This window comes from Plectropomus leopardus, chromosome 8, assembly GCF_008729295.1.
Source record: "Plectropomus leopardus isolate mb chromosome 8, YSFRI_Pleo_2.0, whole genome shotgun sequence".
Taxonomy (NCBI): Eukaryota; Metazoa; Chordata; class Actinopteri; order Perciformes; family Serranidae; genus Plectropomus; species Plectropomus leopardus.
This window is the reverse complement of record NC_056470.1, coordinates 13,845,668-13,859,072: the sequence shown is the minus strand read 5'-3', so window position 1 is coordinate 13,859,072 and position 13,405 is coordinate 13,845,668. Positions and strand designations below refer to the sequence as shown.

Sequence of the window (13,405 nt, the reverse complement as noted above, 5' to 3'; positions counted from 1 at the left end):
TAGTTACCTTGCAGGGGGAAGATGGTGATACCCATTTCCTCCGTCTAATGTGTTTGCTTTACACCCTATGCCAAGTGTCAACATGCAGCTTCTTGACAGTCATTTTTCATTTGGAGCAAGTCGCTGGGCTGAATAAGTCTGGGCATTGCACCGTTTTTTTGCTTTTTCCCTTCTTTATCAGCTGATTGTTGTTTTAAAGGTGGCAAACTTCTTACATATTTAAGGTTAAAAGTGCAGTAGTCAGAGATTATTACTTAATAGCCTTGGCTGGTTGTTGATTGAGAATAAAAAGCCAATTATCATAATAGGATATGGGACATAATGACAGAATTAAATGAGTGTGACAGACACACAATAGGCCTGCTCTGTCATCGCCTTAGCCCAGCTCGCTTATTAGAATTAATCTGGCCTAATTAAAAATGCAAATGACTCAAAGTCATTGACGGAGTTTACATGTTTTTAAAACATTTAACTGATTTAATTACATGGAAAATGAAATGGTGGGATGTGCGATTGATTTTTTTTTTTCCCCCGTTGTCACCCTCCTGCTGGTTGCCACAGAGAAATGAATATTCTCTCATGCCAGGAAGAGAAGGTAATGAGATTAGTGCTCTCCCTCTCTCTGTTTCTCTCTCCATCTCTGCCTTTCAGAAGATGATGGTTTGGTTCATCGAACCAAGAAGAGCTGTTTTATTGTTATCACTGAAAACATTTTATCTTGGTCTCAAAAGCACCTACTGTATAGTGTGGGCTGAGAGCTTCACAACGTTTAAAGAGTTTCCTCCTACAATGTATCATTTTAAAAGACCACTATATGATTTATAGCAGGGGAAAAAAACATATTCTGACTCTTCCTGGTGATGTTTTTCATATTCAGAGTCATTTAGAGGAAGGATCAGAGATCCTAACAGACTGATTTTATTGTATAAAGTGTGAACAGCATGCTTTGACATTTTTTAGTTTCACTCTAGAAAGGTATTCCTGCCTCAACCTCAATTTACAGGAAAAGCAAAGAAAACATTTGTCCTAGAATTTCTGCTAAATTTACATGATGAAATGTTTTTGTGTATCTTGAAAGCTCAAGATTTAAATGTCTATGTGTACCCTAAATCGTCATCTTATTTTTCTGCATACAGTATATTGAACTTAGTGACCTGTTTTTAGTGAGACCAGCCAGTTCCTGTTTTCAGCCTTCATGCCTGTAAAGGTTTCAGACTATATTCACACTGTGTGCACCTTGTACTGTGAGCTCGTTAAAAGTGCAGATTGATAGTTTTGCTTACTTGAAACATGCTTGGTGTTTTTGCACCTTTCAGCTTTGGTCGTAAAAACCCTGCGAGCATGTGGTGGACATCCTGTGGGGGAGGAAATTGATTTTGCTGGGTTTGTTTGTTCTAGACCAACAGGCGACTGGCATTGTTTGGCTATATTTCTTTACATTTCAGACTTATCGTTTTATTGGTGTATTAAAATATTTTACGGCCGTTATAACTTTACAGCTGTTTCAGAATAGTTTTATTTGAGCCAGTATGATGTTTTTTTTCCTAAATCATAAACGGTTCACAATGTGCAAGAGAAGGCATTTGGAAAGTGACACAACGTTTTTAAATTTGATTCATGTGAATGGGCCAGATGTTCTGTTTTGATCTTGATGCGCAGTGTCTGTGCTTCTGTTACACCGTTTCCCACCCACCCAACCTTACATCATCATCAGCAATGCAGTTATTCAGTGTGCAATACAGAGATGTCAAGCCACAAAAGGGTTTGAGATTGTGAACACACTGTGAAAAAAAGAAAAAGATTTTTATTTAAATAATGTTTATTTTGCAGCAGGAAAAAGAAGAAGTTTGTGTTGACAGGACGGGATCAATTCCAACTGTGTGTCCGTACATCAGCTCAATGTGTTGAAATGGAAAGTATGCTATCGATCTGTGTGCATTAGTGCTCTACAGTAACATAAGCAATGAGTGGCAGAACAAAAGAGGCACTGTGCGTCACGCTGGAGGAGAGGTGCAGCACAAAGAGGACAGTTAACTTCATGCAGTCTATTGGCATTTCATTGTTTATCATCTTAAGTCCCGACGTATATTTGTCTTTCATAAAAAGAATTTTACTCACTCATATACATCTGGAACTGATTTGGGGTAGCTTGAAATTCATATTCTGTTTTGCCCTGCAGAAAGAAAGGTTATTAAAGTTTATTGTAGCAAAGTGCTGCAAAAAATAGGATACGCCTTGACATTAAAAAGCTAAGAGAGCGACTCAAGGCGGCGGTAATGGAGGTCAGGCAACACACTTACATCCTAGGAATCATGTCGCTCATTTATATGACCATGAGTTGCCCTCACTCACAACTGTATTGTCAGATGAGGCTGGAAAGCATACATCCTGATGATTTCTCTTCTTCCAACTCATACTCTCCCTCAAGGGACAAAACACAATTACTCCATTGTGCCACACAGTACAGTATATCACATTCTGCACATTTCAGCAAGAGAAAAGACGCAGTGTTGTGTTGGTGCATATGGCATCATGATAAATATGCTTTCGTGGAGGAGGGTAAGGATTGGTGGAGTGGGGGGGGGTTCACTGTCAGGGCACAAATTGAATGAACTTCAGCACAGTGATTGGATTAGTGTATTGTAAACAAAGGGTTATTTCTGTAAATATCCTAATCCCACGGGCTGGGATTAAAGGTGAACAAACAGGGGAAAATGAACCAAGAGTCTCTCTAGTGCTTTGTCGCAGTGTTTCCACTGCAGTATGTTAATGTATGTAACAATATAAAAGGCACAAAAGAAAAAAAAAATGTCAAGGCCACACAAACTTGATATGGAGACAAAGATCTTTGACCACATCTGAGCAAAAGACAGTTAGACAGACAGTGTCAGGGCCTTTTCAGTAACTGCACTGTTCAACCGTACCTACACACTGTTGACAGGAAACGTGGTGGTGACAAGGAAAACCCTGAGATGCCACACGCAGGGGTAAAAATAGGACATTTGGCACGAGAGTCAGCAAGTGGGGGGGGGTCAGAAACATGGGAAAATTAGCTTTTTTTCTGCAGGCTCAAGATAAGAAACATCACTCTTTAATGTTGGTTAGTTGTTAGAGCAATCTTATTCTCACTTGTTGGTTTTATGAGAGAGAGAGAGGGAAAGAGAGAGACCAAGGCAGAGGAAGAAAAAAATATTTTTTTCCCCTAGTTAAACAACAAAGAAACAATAAACGCCCCTCTCTTTTCGCGAGTTTACAGTCTGCACCTCCTACACCTTCACATTTAGAAAAGCTGCCTGCTTTAACCCATTACCACCTTAAATGTGTTACAAATCTCACTCTTAACAGTGCCGGTAAAATTCCCTCTATATTTCAACCCAGGAAAAACCCACATTTGTTGTTCGTGTCAAGGGTGATCACAGCTTGTCTGAATCAGTCACTCAACGCCAGTTAAGATAAGCTGCTTCTAATGTCAAACACTATACGCTCCCTATAGCATTAGCGTTAGGAGTAGATAGTTGGCGTGACTTCCTGAACCCAAAGATGCTTTAACATTAAAGTTGTCACATTAAATTCTCATAAGGTCACCAAACTCAAGCCTCGGGTATGATAAATGTATAGAAATAACATTACAACAATGACTATTAATGACATGGAAACACAACAAACCTATTAAATTTACATCATATTTAACACTGGTTTTCAATCGTGTGGTGAAGACCCATCCAATGAGCCTTAAGATGTATCTGATTGTTTAAGAAGTGAATAATGGTGTAACAAAGAAAAAAAAGACATTGTTCAGTTACAACGGGAGCAAAGGACGAAGTGAGGTGATGCAGTATAAAGAGCAAGACAAGGACCTCTATTGTCAAACAAACACAGGACTTTGACACAAGAGACCTTTGTTTGTGTCCCATGTGAAACTAAAATTCAGCAGTGAGTTATTTTAACTTTGCAACCCTGAATGTAGGCATGTGATCTATGTCCCACCAGATACAACATGGGACGTTAGTTACAAATGCAGTTAACTTAAGATAAACCATGTTTTTTTTTGTTTGTTTTATAATCTAGCAGTTGTAATTGGGACTTACAGTGCAGACACGATAAGGCTGGACGTGGTTCGATGGGTATGGTGAGTTTGGCAGCTCTTACAGCACAGAGAAGGAAAACAGGTTCAGGCAGGTTTCCAAAAAAAAGGCAAAATTTCAAGAAACAAAAAACACTGATCAAGATAAAAGCCAAGTTGTTACCACAAGAGGGTTGACAACAAACTGGCGGAGACTGGAAAGGAAGGCTGGGCTTAAATCAGGTAGCTGGCAATCAGAGTAGATGATCAGCAGGTGTGTGAGGAGCAGCAGGTGTGTCAGGAGCAGCAGGTGTGTCAGGAGTTCAGCTGGAGAGCAGAGTGTAGTTCAGCCAACCCCAGCCTAATACACACACAAACAGGAGAAACAAACTGGGGACAAACATCCAACAAGAGGGGAGGGGAGAACACTGGAGAAACATGGGGAAATAGACAAAGAACTGCAGATCCTAACAGTCTGAACCTAAGCATGTAGTCATGCTGTAAGTCAAGGTTGCATGTAGAGTAAATTACATGATAAAGATGTTGTAGCGACCTTATGACAATTTGCTACCATGACATTGCTCTCTGGTTCTCAGTCAGATCCACCCTCGCTCCACCCTGATGCCATTCTCTAGTCCAAATATGGTCACTTCTGTTTCCAGTAAACCAAGATGGCCAAAACACCAATCATTAGGCAGTAGTCCACAATCCAGAGGGTTTGGCGTCACAGTGGCTACATCTATTTCTTATATGCAGTATTGGGGTAGGAACAAACATCTTATGTGGTCGTATGTGTTGAAGGACTTTATTGTAATGAATGGGTTTACAATTATTCAGTTGCCCATATGAATATAGAAACTGGTTTTGTTTGACAGATGCATCTCTCCTTTTAATACTAGCCATTAGAAGATTCCTTCCTAATGTGCTTCCAATGTAGGTGATATGGGACAAAATCCACAATCTTCATTCAGACTTAAAACAAGGTGATCTTAACTCATAGACAAACTGTGACAGTCAGACAGATTTATATTAAGGGGTTACAAATAAAAAAAAAAACTGATATGCAAGCACTTCTATATTCTTGTGATTGCCAGTAGCATATTATGTACAGACCTACTGGTTCTGTGTGAACAGAGACATACCAGTATATACATGTCAGGTTCAAATTGTCCAATAACTCATATTCAGTATCCTGTGTTGTACACTAGGCTTTTGTCTGACAGATGTGTAGTCAGCTTTTTCTTACCAGACCACCATGTCTCAGCTAACGGTCAAGCTGTAAAACCAAGTCAGAGTCCGCTCTCAGCCCTTGAGGAATGAAGAACGACGTGTCCTCAGGCCTGCCCCTCTTCTGCATATCTGCTCATTCATCTGGGCTGCTCATTAAAGGGTAATTACCTGTAATTAGTGAATCATGTCGCTTTAATGAAGATGTTGAAATCTGTTGAAGCCAGAAGGGCTGGCCTTAATTCTGAGTGATGTTCAAGATTAGCAGCAGACAGGAATTCAATAAAGACAGACAGATTAATGAAATATTAGCATTTTGCCGGTGCCATAGGTGGCTTGTATTATGTTTATATTTCACATTCATTTTCAATTCTGTTGGCGTCAACACCTGGCTCTGGAGGGCAAGTACGTGTTACTGTATCAGAGCTGGCTAATGGGCACGATGATGATGAAGCTGTGTGTGTCTAAGTATGTCTGTGTATGTGTGTGTATGTGTAGTGCTTTCGCGGGCGAGTGTAGTGCTTGCTCTAATGTGTGCTGTGCTGAGTGTGTGTGTGTGTGTGTTCCCTGGCGGCGTGGTGAGTGTTTAATCTGGCCCGGTGGCGTGCCGTTGGCCCAGCTAATCACAGTGTGTCTGTAGGAGTACGCTGAGCCAGGGGAGCACGCCGTCGCTAACAGCGCCTGACAGACTCATTAGAGAGACCTGGCACTGAGCTCGCAAGGCGTGCACACACACACACACACACACACACACACAGAGGAAGATACACACTCAAACACTTTGAAACACACACAGTGGGAAAGGCACTCAGGCTCAACTGTACAGACATTGGGATAAATTCACACACTCACACACCTCTTTTTTTTGGACGTTCTTGCACACACACTCATTCATATAATCATTCATAGACGAGTGTGTACTGCTTCTGTCTCTCTTTCACACACACACAGTGCTCCACGTGTGAGAACAAGGCAGGCGGTGACCCCTCGCAGTCGCAGCCCAAACACAGACAAGAGCAGAGAGAGCATCTGGGAAAAAGAGCAGTGTGAAGGGGGGGGTGGAGGGTGGGAAAAAACCAGAGGAGGCGAAGAGGAGGAGTGGAGTGGAGACGAGGGAAGAGTCTGATGCAGCAAAGCTTTCTGCCATTCAAATGGTGTGTTTAGACAGGCAAATGACATTTTCAAAGGCTAATCATGTGCAGTCAGGAGATCACCTGCACCCTGTTGAAAACCTTCAAGTGTGAAAAATAGTATGTTACGATGTATTGAACGAAGCCTGTATTTAAAGGTACCGGAAGTGTGAGCAGGGTTAGATAACTTTTTTTTTTTTTTACTAAGCGTGAAAATTCAACTAAAAAACTATTAATTCCGCAGGATTAAGCAGAATGACATTTAGCAAAGTTCGACAAACTACTTTGACAAATTACTTAAGACTTGCTTGCGTTGCTCTCACAGCGAGGTTAATTGCAGCTCAGCTGCAGCAGAGCCAAGTGGAAACATTAGGTTCGGCTGAATAACAGGTGAATGCAAAGCAGGTCAATATGTAGTCAAGTGTGGGCCTGCCAGCTGTTCACTCCCTCTGCTCTGCCACCGCACAATGGTGACACACATACACACAAACACACACACGTTCATGCACGCAACAAAAAACAGGGACAGAGTTAAACATGTAAACAAAGCAGTTATACTTTTTTTATGAATGTATCTAATTAAAATTCTATTCAGTAAAGCATATTTAAAAACAGTAAATTAAATAATACATACAATTATGCATTAAAACAGTAGCAATATCAACAACGGATTTGAGGGTAAAGCAGATTTTTAAAAAAATCAACAAATCCCATGAAAAGACCAAAAACCAACACTGAGTTTCTCGGACTAACAGGTATTGTCTGTAGCCTGACATTTTCATTCCTTTGTGCCATATCCCTCCTTTAAAAATGAATAGAAACGCATAAATAACCCAAACCATCTTAGTTTTGCAATTACTTACCAGCGTGCTAAATGTGTGTTGATCCACAGCTGGAAATAGGCCCCAAAATGCACTTAACTCCTGTTTGAGTTTGTGGTTAACTTGCATAAACTGAATTTTGGCTGCAAACAAGCATCTGTAAATCCAACATTGGCAGACTTTTTAGCAAACATTGCCTATTTGCACATCCAGCGGACAGAAAGCAACGTCAACATTCATTTTTGAGTTGTGATTCAGTCACCTGGCAGATGCACATTAGGTAATCATGCTCCTTTTAGCTCTGTGTTGCTCTTCACCAACTCCAACAGGAATCATGTGGCTTACCTTCTAAATCCCTAAATTTTGTCTGTCTGAACCAAAACAGTAAAGTTGTGGGCTACAAAGCCAAAACAATGAGCTGAAAGGAGCTAAAAATGCTCCATAGCAAACTCTCTATTGCGAGTCTGTGTCAAAGAGTGACTCGCTTTGTAAGCACTCAAAGTCTTTTGATCAATTGCTCATATAAGATATTGATTGGAGCGGCATTTTGAAAAATGAAACTGTATATTTATGACCCATTTTTAAAGACTGAGGGAAGCATTGAGAGATGGACTAACACATTGCTGGTTTTGGTCTTTTCACTGGATTGTCGACTTTTGCAAAAAAAAAAAACAGATAAGACCAGACTTATCCTTTGAAACCGCACAAATAAATAAAGAAGACTCTTCACAAAAGTATGCCTCTCTAACAGACAAGAAGTTATACTGCATTTTCTGCTGCCAGGTGTCTCTGTCTGTTTCTTTTTCTCACTTTCTCAGCCCTTCACTTTCATACACTAACCTCCTTGTCGGGATCTTTAATCTAGCCTGGTAGCTGTAACTGGAACAAGTTTTGCTGACAACCTTGTTTCACCTAAAAGCCAAATCAAACTGTCTTTAATTTTCTCTACCGATGTACCATGTAACAAGCCAAATCTCACCCCTCTCTCTCACTGTTTCTCTCTCTCTTCAGAGTACAATAGCTGTTTTGCTCTCCTCTCTCACCCATTCTCTCTCCCTCACTCTTCTCCACCACAAGGCTGTGACATTGAGGGAATGTGATGTGATGTATTGTAGTGAATAATGTATTCTGCGAGGATTGTACAGAGCGCGTAGAGCAGATGGCAGCAGGTTGATCTCGATGTGTGTGTGCGCGTGTGTTTGTGTGTTGTGTTTAATGATGACAGTGTGTATATGTGTGATGTGCGTATGAGCGTGTGTGTGTGTGTGTGTGTGTATGTGTGTGTGTGTGTGTGTGTGGTGTGTGTGTGTGTGTGTGAATGGGGGAGGGGACGGAAAAGAAAAAGGGAGGGAGGGAGTGGGGGTTGGTGTGTATGTGTGTCTATTTGAGCCTCCTTTGTGAGATAAAACATGCAAATGGTGGATTATTTTAATGCAGTTTTTTCTAGAGCCCTGAGCCTTAATCCCTAAAGCAGTTGAAATGAAAATAGTATATGTTTTCTTTCAAACTGTCTTCCTCCCGCCCTGTTTTTTTTTTTTTTTTTTTTTTAATTCCCTGATAGGAATTTACAACCACCAGCTGTCTAGGAACGGGATCCTTTGCACTTAAATTTCTCTCTGGTGTAGTTACAGCCAAAGACTGATGATTACAGCAGGATAGCATGGAACTGACTAAAGCTAGTCAGGCCTGAACTGCTCTGTTACGCAGTGGAAGGATCATGGCAGGGATATTTTTCTGATTGAATGGCAATAACAACGTCCATCATAGAACTACAGTGCCAAATGCTTACTTTGTTACTTTGAGTGGACTGCAGATGTATAAAATATTCACATTTATAAACACTTGCACTTGCTTAAGCACACTGGAGGGGGCTGGGATGGTTTAAAATGAAACAATGAAACATTTTAGATTTTACTGAAACAAAATACAATGCTTATAACTGCAGTGCTTGGTTTAAAGTAAAACATGGTTATAGTTGCTGATATTTAAGATAAATAAGACTGATCTTAGTAGCTTAGCCCCAAAGAGTCCCTGTTATGGGCGGCCCTGACAAATAATCATCTTAATTAACAAGCTTTTGTGAAAATGTTCCAGAAACCAAAAAACACAAAAATTGTGTTACTATATATATATGTGTGTGTGTGTGTGTGTGTCAGTTTTCCACAAATACCACATGGTTCACATAGATATGTTTGTTTTTTTGTGAGGGGATTAAGTTAAATAAAGTACAGAGAACGAGTTTGTCTGGGTTTGTGTTTTTGCTTTAGAGCGGAAGCACACACACACACACACACACACACACACACACACACACACACACACACACACACACACACACACATACGCATAGATATACACTATCCCCTAGTATGAAGATGTCCCCTATAGATGAAGCTAACAGATGGTAGAATCTATTTACATTCACTTAAGTGATGAGTTTATATACTGAAGGTTATTCAGTTTCCTGCACTTAGCAGGGACTTTGTTTTGAGATATAGGCGACTGTGGGATTGCGCCTACACTGTTAATGTTTGATGGCTTCAGTATTCGTGCAATAGCACACTGGTATTGTGTACCATTTCATATTTTTTCTGCTTATGTGCATTCATGTCCTACCTGTTGGTCACCTGTGTTGGGATCTGGTGATGTGCTGCTCCACTCTCTGCTTTCAGGCCCTTGAAGGCTCATCAGTGATGTGGCAACAAGAAGACATAAAGGTGGCGTGTTTGGCTGCAAAGTGCAAAGCCTGGTGGATGCCTGGCAACTGGCCTGCAGTGCTGTTATGTTACTGAGGCTAGACACCACAACAACAGAAAAAACATCCTTTTTTTTATATCCTCCCACACCACAGATGCAAAAACAGAGGAAAAGTCAAGAACCTTGTTATTCCTATTTCTATGAAAATGTTTTATCAATTAATCATTACAAGAGCTGTTGTGCATGTGAGGATTTTCCTGAAATATCAAGGCTGAAACAGAGCGTACGAGCCAGTCAGGAGAAGAAAGCTTGTACATCCTTGTCTCTTTCATATTAGGGACAGTGAGCATAATTGAGTAAATGTATTTAAGTATTTGAGCGAGCTGATTCAGCCTCTCTGGGATGGTTGATATTGTACTTAGGCAGAATATTGCTTGAGGCAATTCATTAGCGGTAAATAATTGAGAGGCTCGGATAGTGCTAAGGTGAAATGCCTGTTATTATTTTATGGAGTTTGTGTTCTTAGGGCTCTTCAGTTTAAGAATATTAAAAATGCAGCAAGCCTTCCCACAAATTACTCACTGGAAAGATTCACAATGGGCGCTAATGACTAACCATCCATCTTCCATTGTTTTCAAGCTCTGTAAAAGTGTTTCGCTGCGCCATTATCAATTCCATTTCTGCTTTTCGTCATGTTCTTTTATTTCATGAAGCATGGGATTTTACCCTCATGCTTTTTACATTTTTAACTCATTTTGTTTGAAGTAATTAAGGCACATTAGCTATTACAGCAGGATACCTTCAACTGACATTTTATTTAAAATAAATACCTTTAACTGTAGTTATGAAAGCTTGTAGCTCAGATGGTGGGGCCCGGTCTCTCAAGACAGGGTGTGAAGGGTGTAAAGGAGCTGTCAACTAGGCGTGCAGCAGACCACTTTGGAGCTCTATGAATAGCACAGGCTTATATTAAACTTGTGCAAATGTAATTTCTTTACATTAACTTGCATTTGACTAAGTTTTAATCCACTAAAAGGTTTTCTAAACTTTCCTTTTGAACCACACTGTTCTTTTACCTCTCTGTGTCTTTTATTTATTTCTGTGCATGCTTCAGCTCAGATGAAGTCTTATCTGTTAAAAGTTGTCACCTTTACTTGTTGGCTTTCCGGTGATGCAACTTAAAGGCCACTGGGGTTTTATTTAACATCTTATACACCCACACATCACCACGTGACAACCAAGTGATGGGGGCGCATCTGACGGGGTGAACAGTTATTCACAGCACTGTATACACTACAATAGCGTTATGTGTTTAGCCCGTGGTCTGTGGTCTGGGTGCAAAAGCTTTTTGTCCTTAACAAGCCAACGGTTGTGTGTATTTGGTAAGATGCTGACAGTTGCGGGTGGACTGTTTTTTTAGCTGTCCTAGCAGTGTGACTCTGGGGTGACAGTGTCAGTTGGTCCATCTATCAAACTGACTGTCAGTACTTTTGTTTTTTTAAAAAGACTTGGTTCAGAGTGAAATGTTGAATGGATTGACGTTTGGTACAAGCATTCGTTGTCCCCAGAGGATGAACCCTACTGACTTTGGTTCTTCCCTCATTTGTCAATATTTTTAGGCTTTATTGCAATGCATGCTTTGAAACTCAATTTTTCGTAATATATTCTAAGCTACTGCAGACTACTAAAATAATAAACAACTAAATAAACTAATGTTAATAAAATAAAATAACAACAATAAAAATAACAAAGTATTGTTATAAAATAGGTAAATAAAGCACTGTGATAATAATTGTAAATAAGTTGCTGTCATAAAAAAGTTAAATAAAGTACTGTCAGAATAAAAGTTATTTTTACAATGTCTAAATCAAAGTGGAACCACTGCTGTTTTTTTCTGAGGTATCTGGCTTGTCTTGGGCAGGAATTTTTTTTGCTGTGAACTTGAAGATTTTGGTCAAGAGTTAGTTGCTAGCAGTCAGCTGAAAGTTAAATCGTTGCAGTAGCACCATTAATAGTGAGGATTTATTCACTGTTAGCAGCAAACAAACTTAGAGCTCTTCATATATTCATGTATTAATAATATTTGCATTGGTGTCCACATACACCACGACTAACACACTATCACCCAGGGGAGAGTGGACTGAATGGACAGGTGAGTTTGTTTGACATATCATGTTTGTGCTGGTGGCAAAAAAAATGTCAATATATACTCGATGGTCACAATATCGTAATTTTCTACATCCCATGTGGAACAAGCCACGATATATCTAGTATAATCAATACATCATACACCCCTGAGTGAGACTCATTATACAAAACACTCTAAAAATACTTGTGTACTCAGGATGAACCCTCTAATGTAGATAACAACATGACACCACCCACTTTTTACCCCACACATTTTTCAGGCGTACACATTTTTTCCTTTCTTCTGTGTAATAAGCATTTTAGCCTTGTAGGGCCACTGGTCTGTTCTAGATGGAATATAAGCTTTTGATTCTGTGACCTGATGTGTGCAGGTCATATTCATACCGTAGGTTGTATTCGATTACTGATTGTTAATGTACATGCAGTGTAAATCCACTCGTTGATCCATGATACTCTTTAAGACTCCGGATCCTTGGCTCAGTGCCAGCATTCAGCCCCATGGTTTCTCGGGGGTTTGTGTATATGCTTGTCAGTGTGTGCAAGAGAGTAGGGAGGTGGGCATGGAGAGGAGGAGTGTTCGGGGTGGAGGGGATGTCAGCTCATTAACCTCCATTCTTCCCCTAGCACAGCGCTGCATAGAGTCACTGTGTAAGTCTCATGTCATTACTCCTCCCCCTGCACGCGTGTGCTGGGCACGGGGGGGAAGAGCAGAGCAACTGGAGAAAGAGAGGGGAGGGGGCCTTGACATGTTCCTTTATAAATGCCCTGCTTGTATCTTGCAAACTAAAGCCCCGCCATCTCGTTTCCTTCCCCACTTTTGTCTTTTCTGTCTCTTCTCTTTTTCTCCCTGCTGTCTCTCTCTCTAACCACAGGCCCGGTACAGTGTGGGTGAACGAGGGGTTAGGCTCCACACTGCCCCCCCTCCAGGCATCAATCCAGCTAGGAAAAGACTGCCCACTGCTGTGGTGAGATACAGTAGCAAAGCCCCCAATTTCTGAAACCTCTTCTGTTTGTCAGCCAATTGATTTTGAAAGGTGTACCTCAAGCTACTGACCTGGGCCCGGATTTATTTTGGAGGCTCCAAACTGGGGACATCTTGAGTTGAGATGAAATTGCTTTTTGTGGAGAGACTATTTACTCCTGAAAAATCCCTACAAGAACGTACACGTACATGTAGGAGCACATTAGAAGAACTCATTATTTTATATTCTCTGCCACACAGCGCAGATATTGTATATATTTGCATTCGAAAACAGGCACACTTATGGGAAATTACAGGTGTCAGGAGTTATGTTAATTGCTGCTACATATTTGTGAAA

The 13,405-nt window shown here is 40.5% G+C and overlaps 1 protein-coding gene across 3 annotated transcripts in view; it reads left to right on the top strand.

Annotated features, from left to right (window-relative positions):
• LOC121947313 (thymocyte selection-associated high mobility group box protein TOX-like) overlaps nucleotides 1-13,405 on the top strand; it is a 95,587-nt gene that overhangs the window by 22,301 nt on the left and 59,881 nt on the right. For 2 of the 3 annotated variants that reach the window (XM_042492301.1, XM_042492299.1), the window contains exon 2: nucleotides 12,959-13,051. The exons of the other annotated variant lie outside the window; for it this stretch is intronic. In XM_042492301.1, the coding sequence (XP_042348235.1) occupies nucleotides 12,959-13,051 (93 nt within the window). The remainder of the gene's footprint in view (nucleotides 1-12,958; nucleotides 13,052-13,405) is intronic. 3 annotated transcript variants of the gene reach the window in all.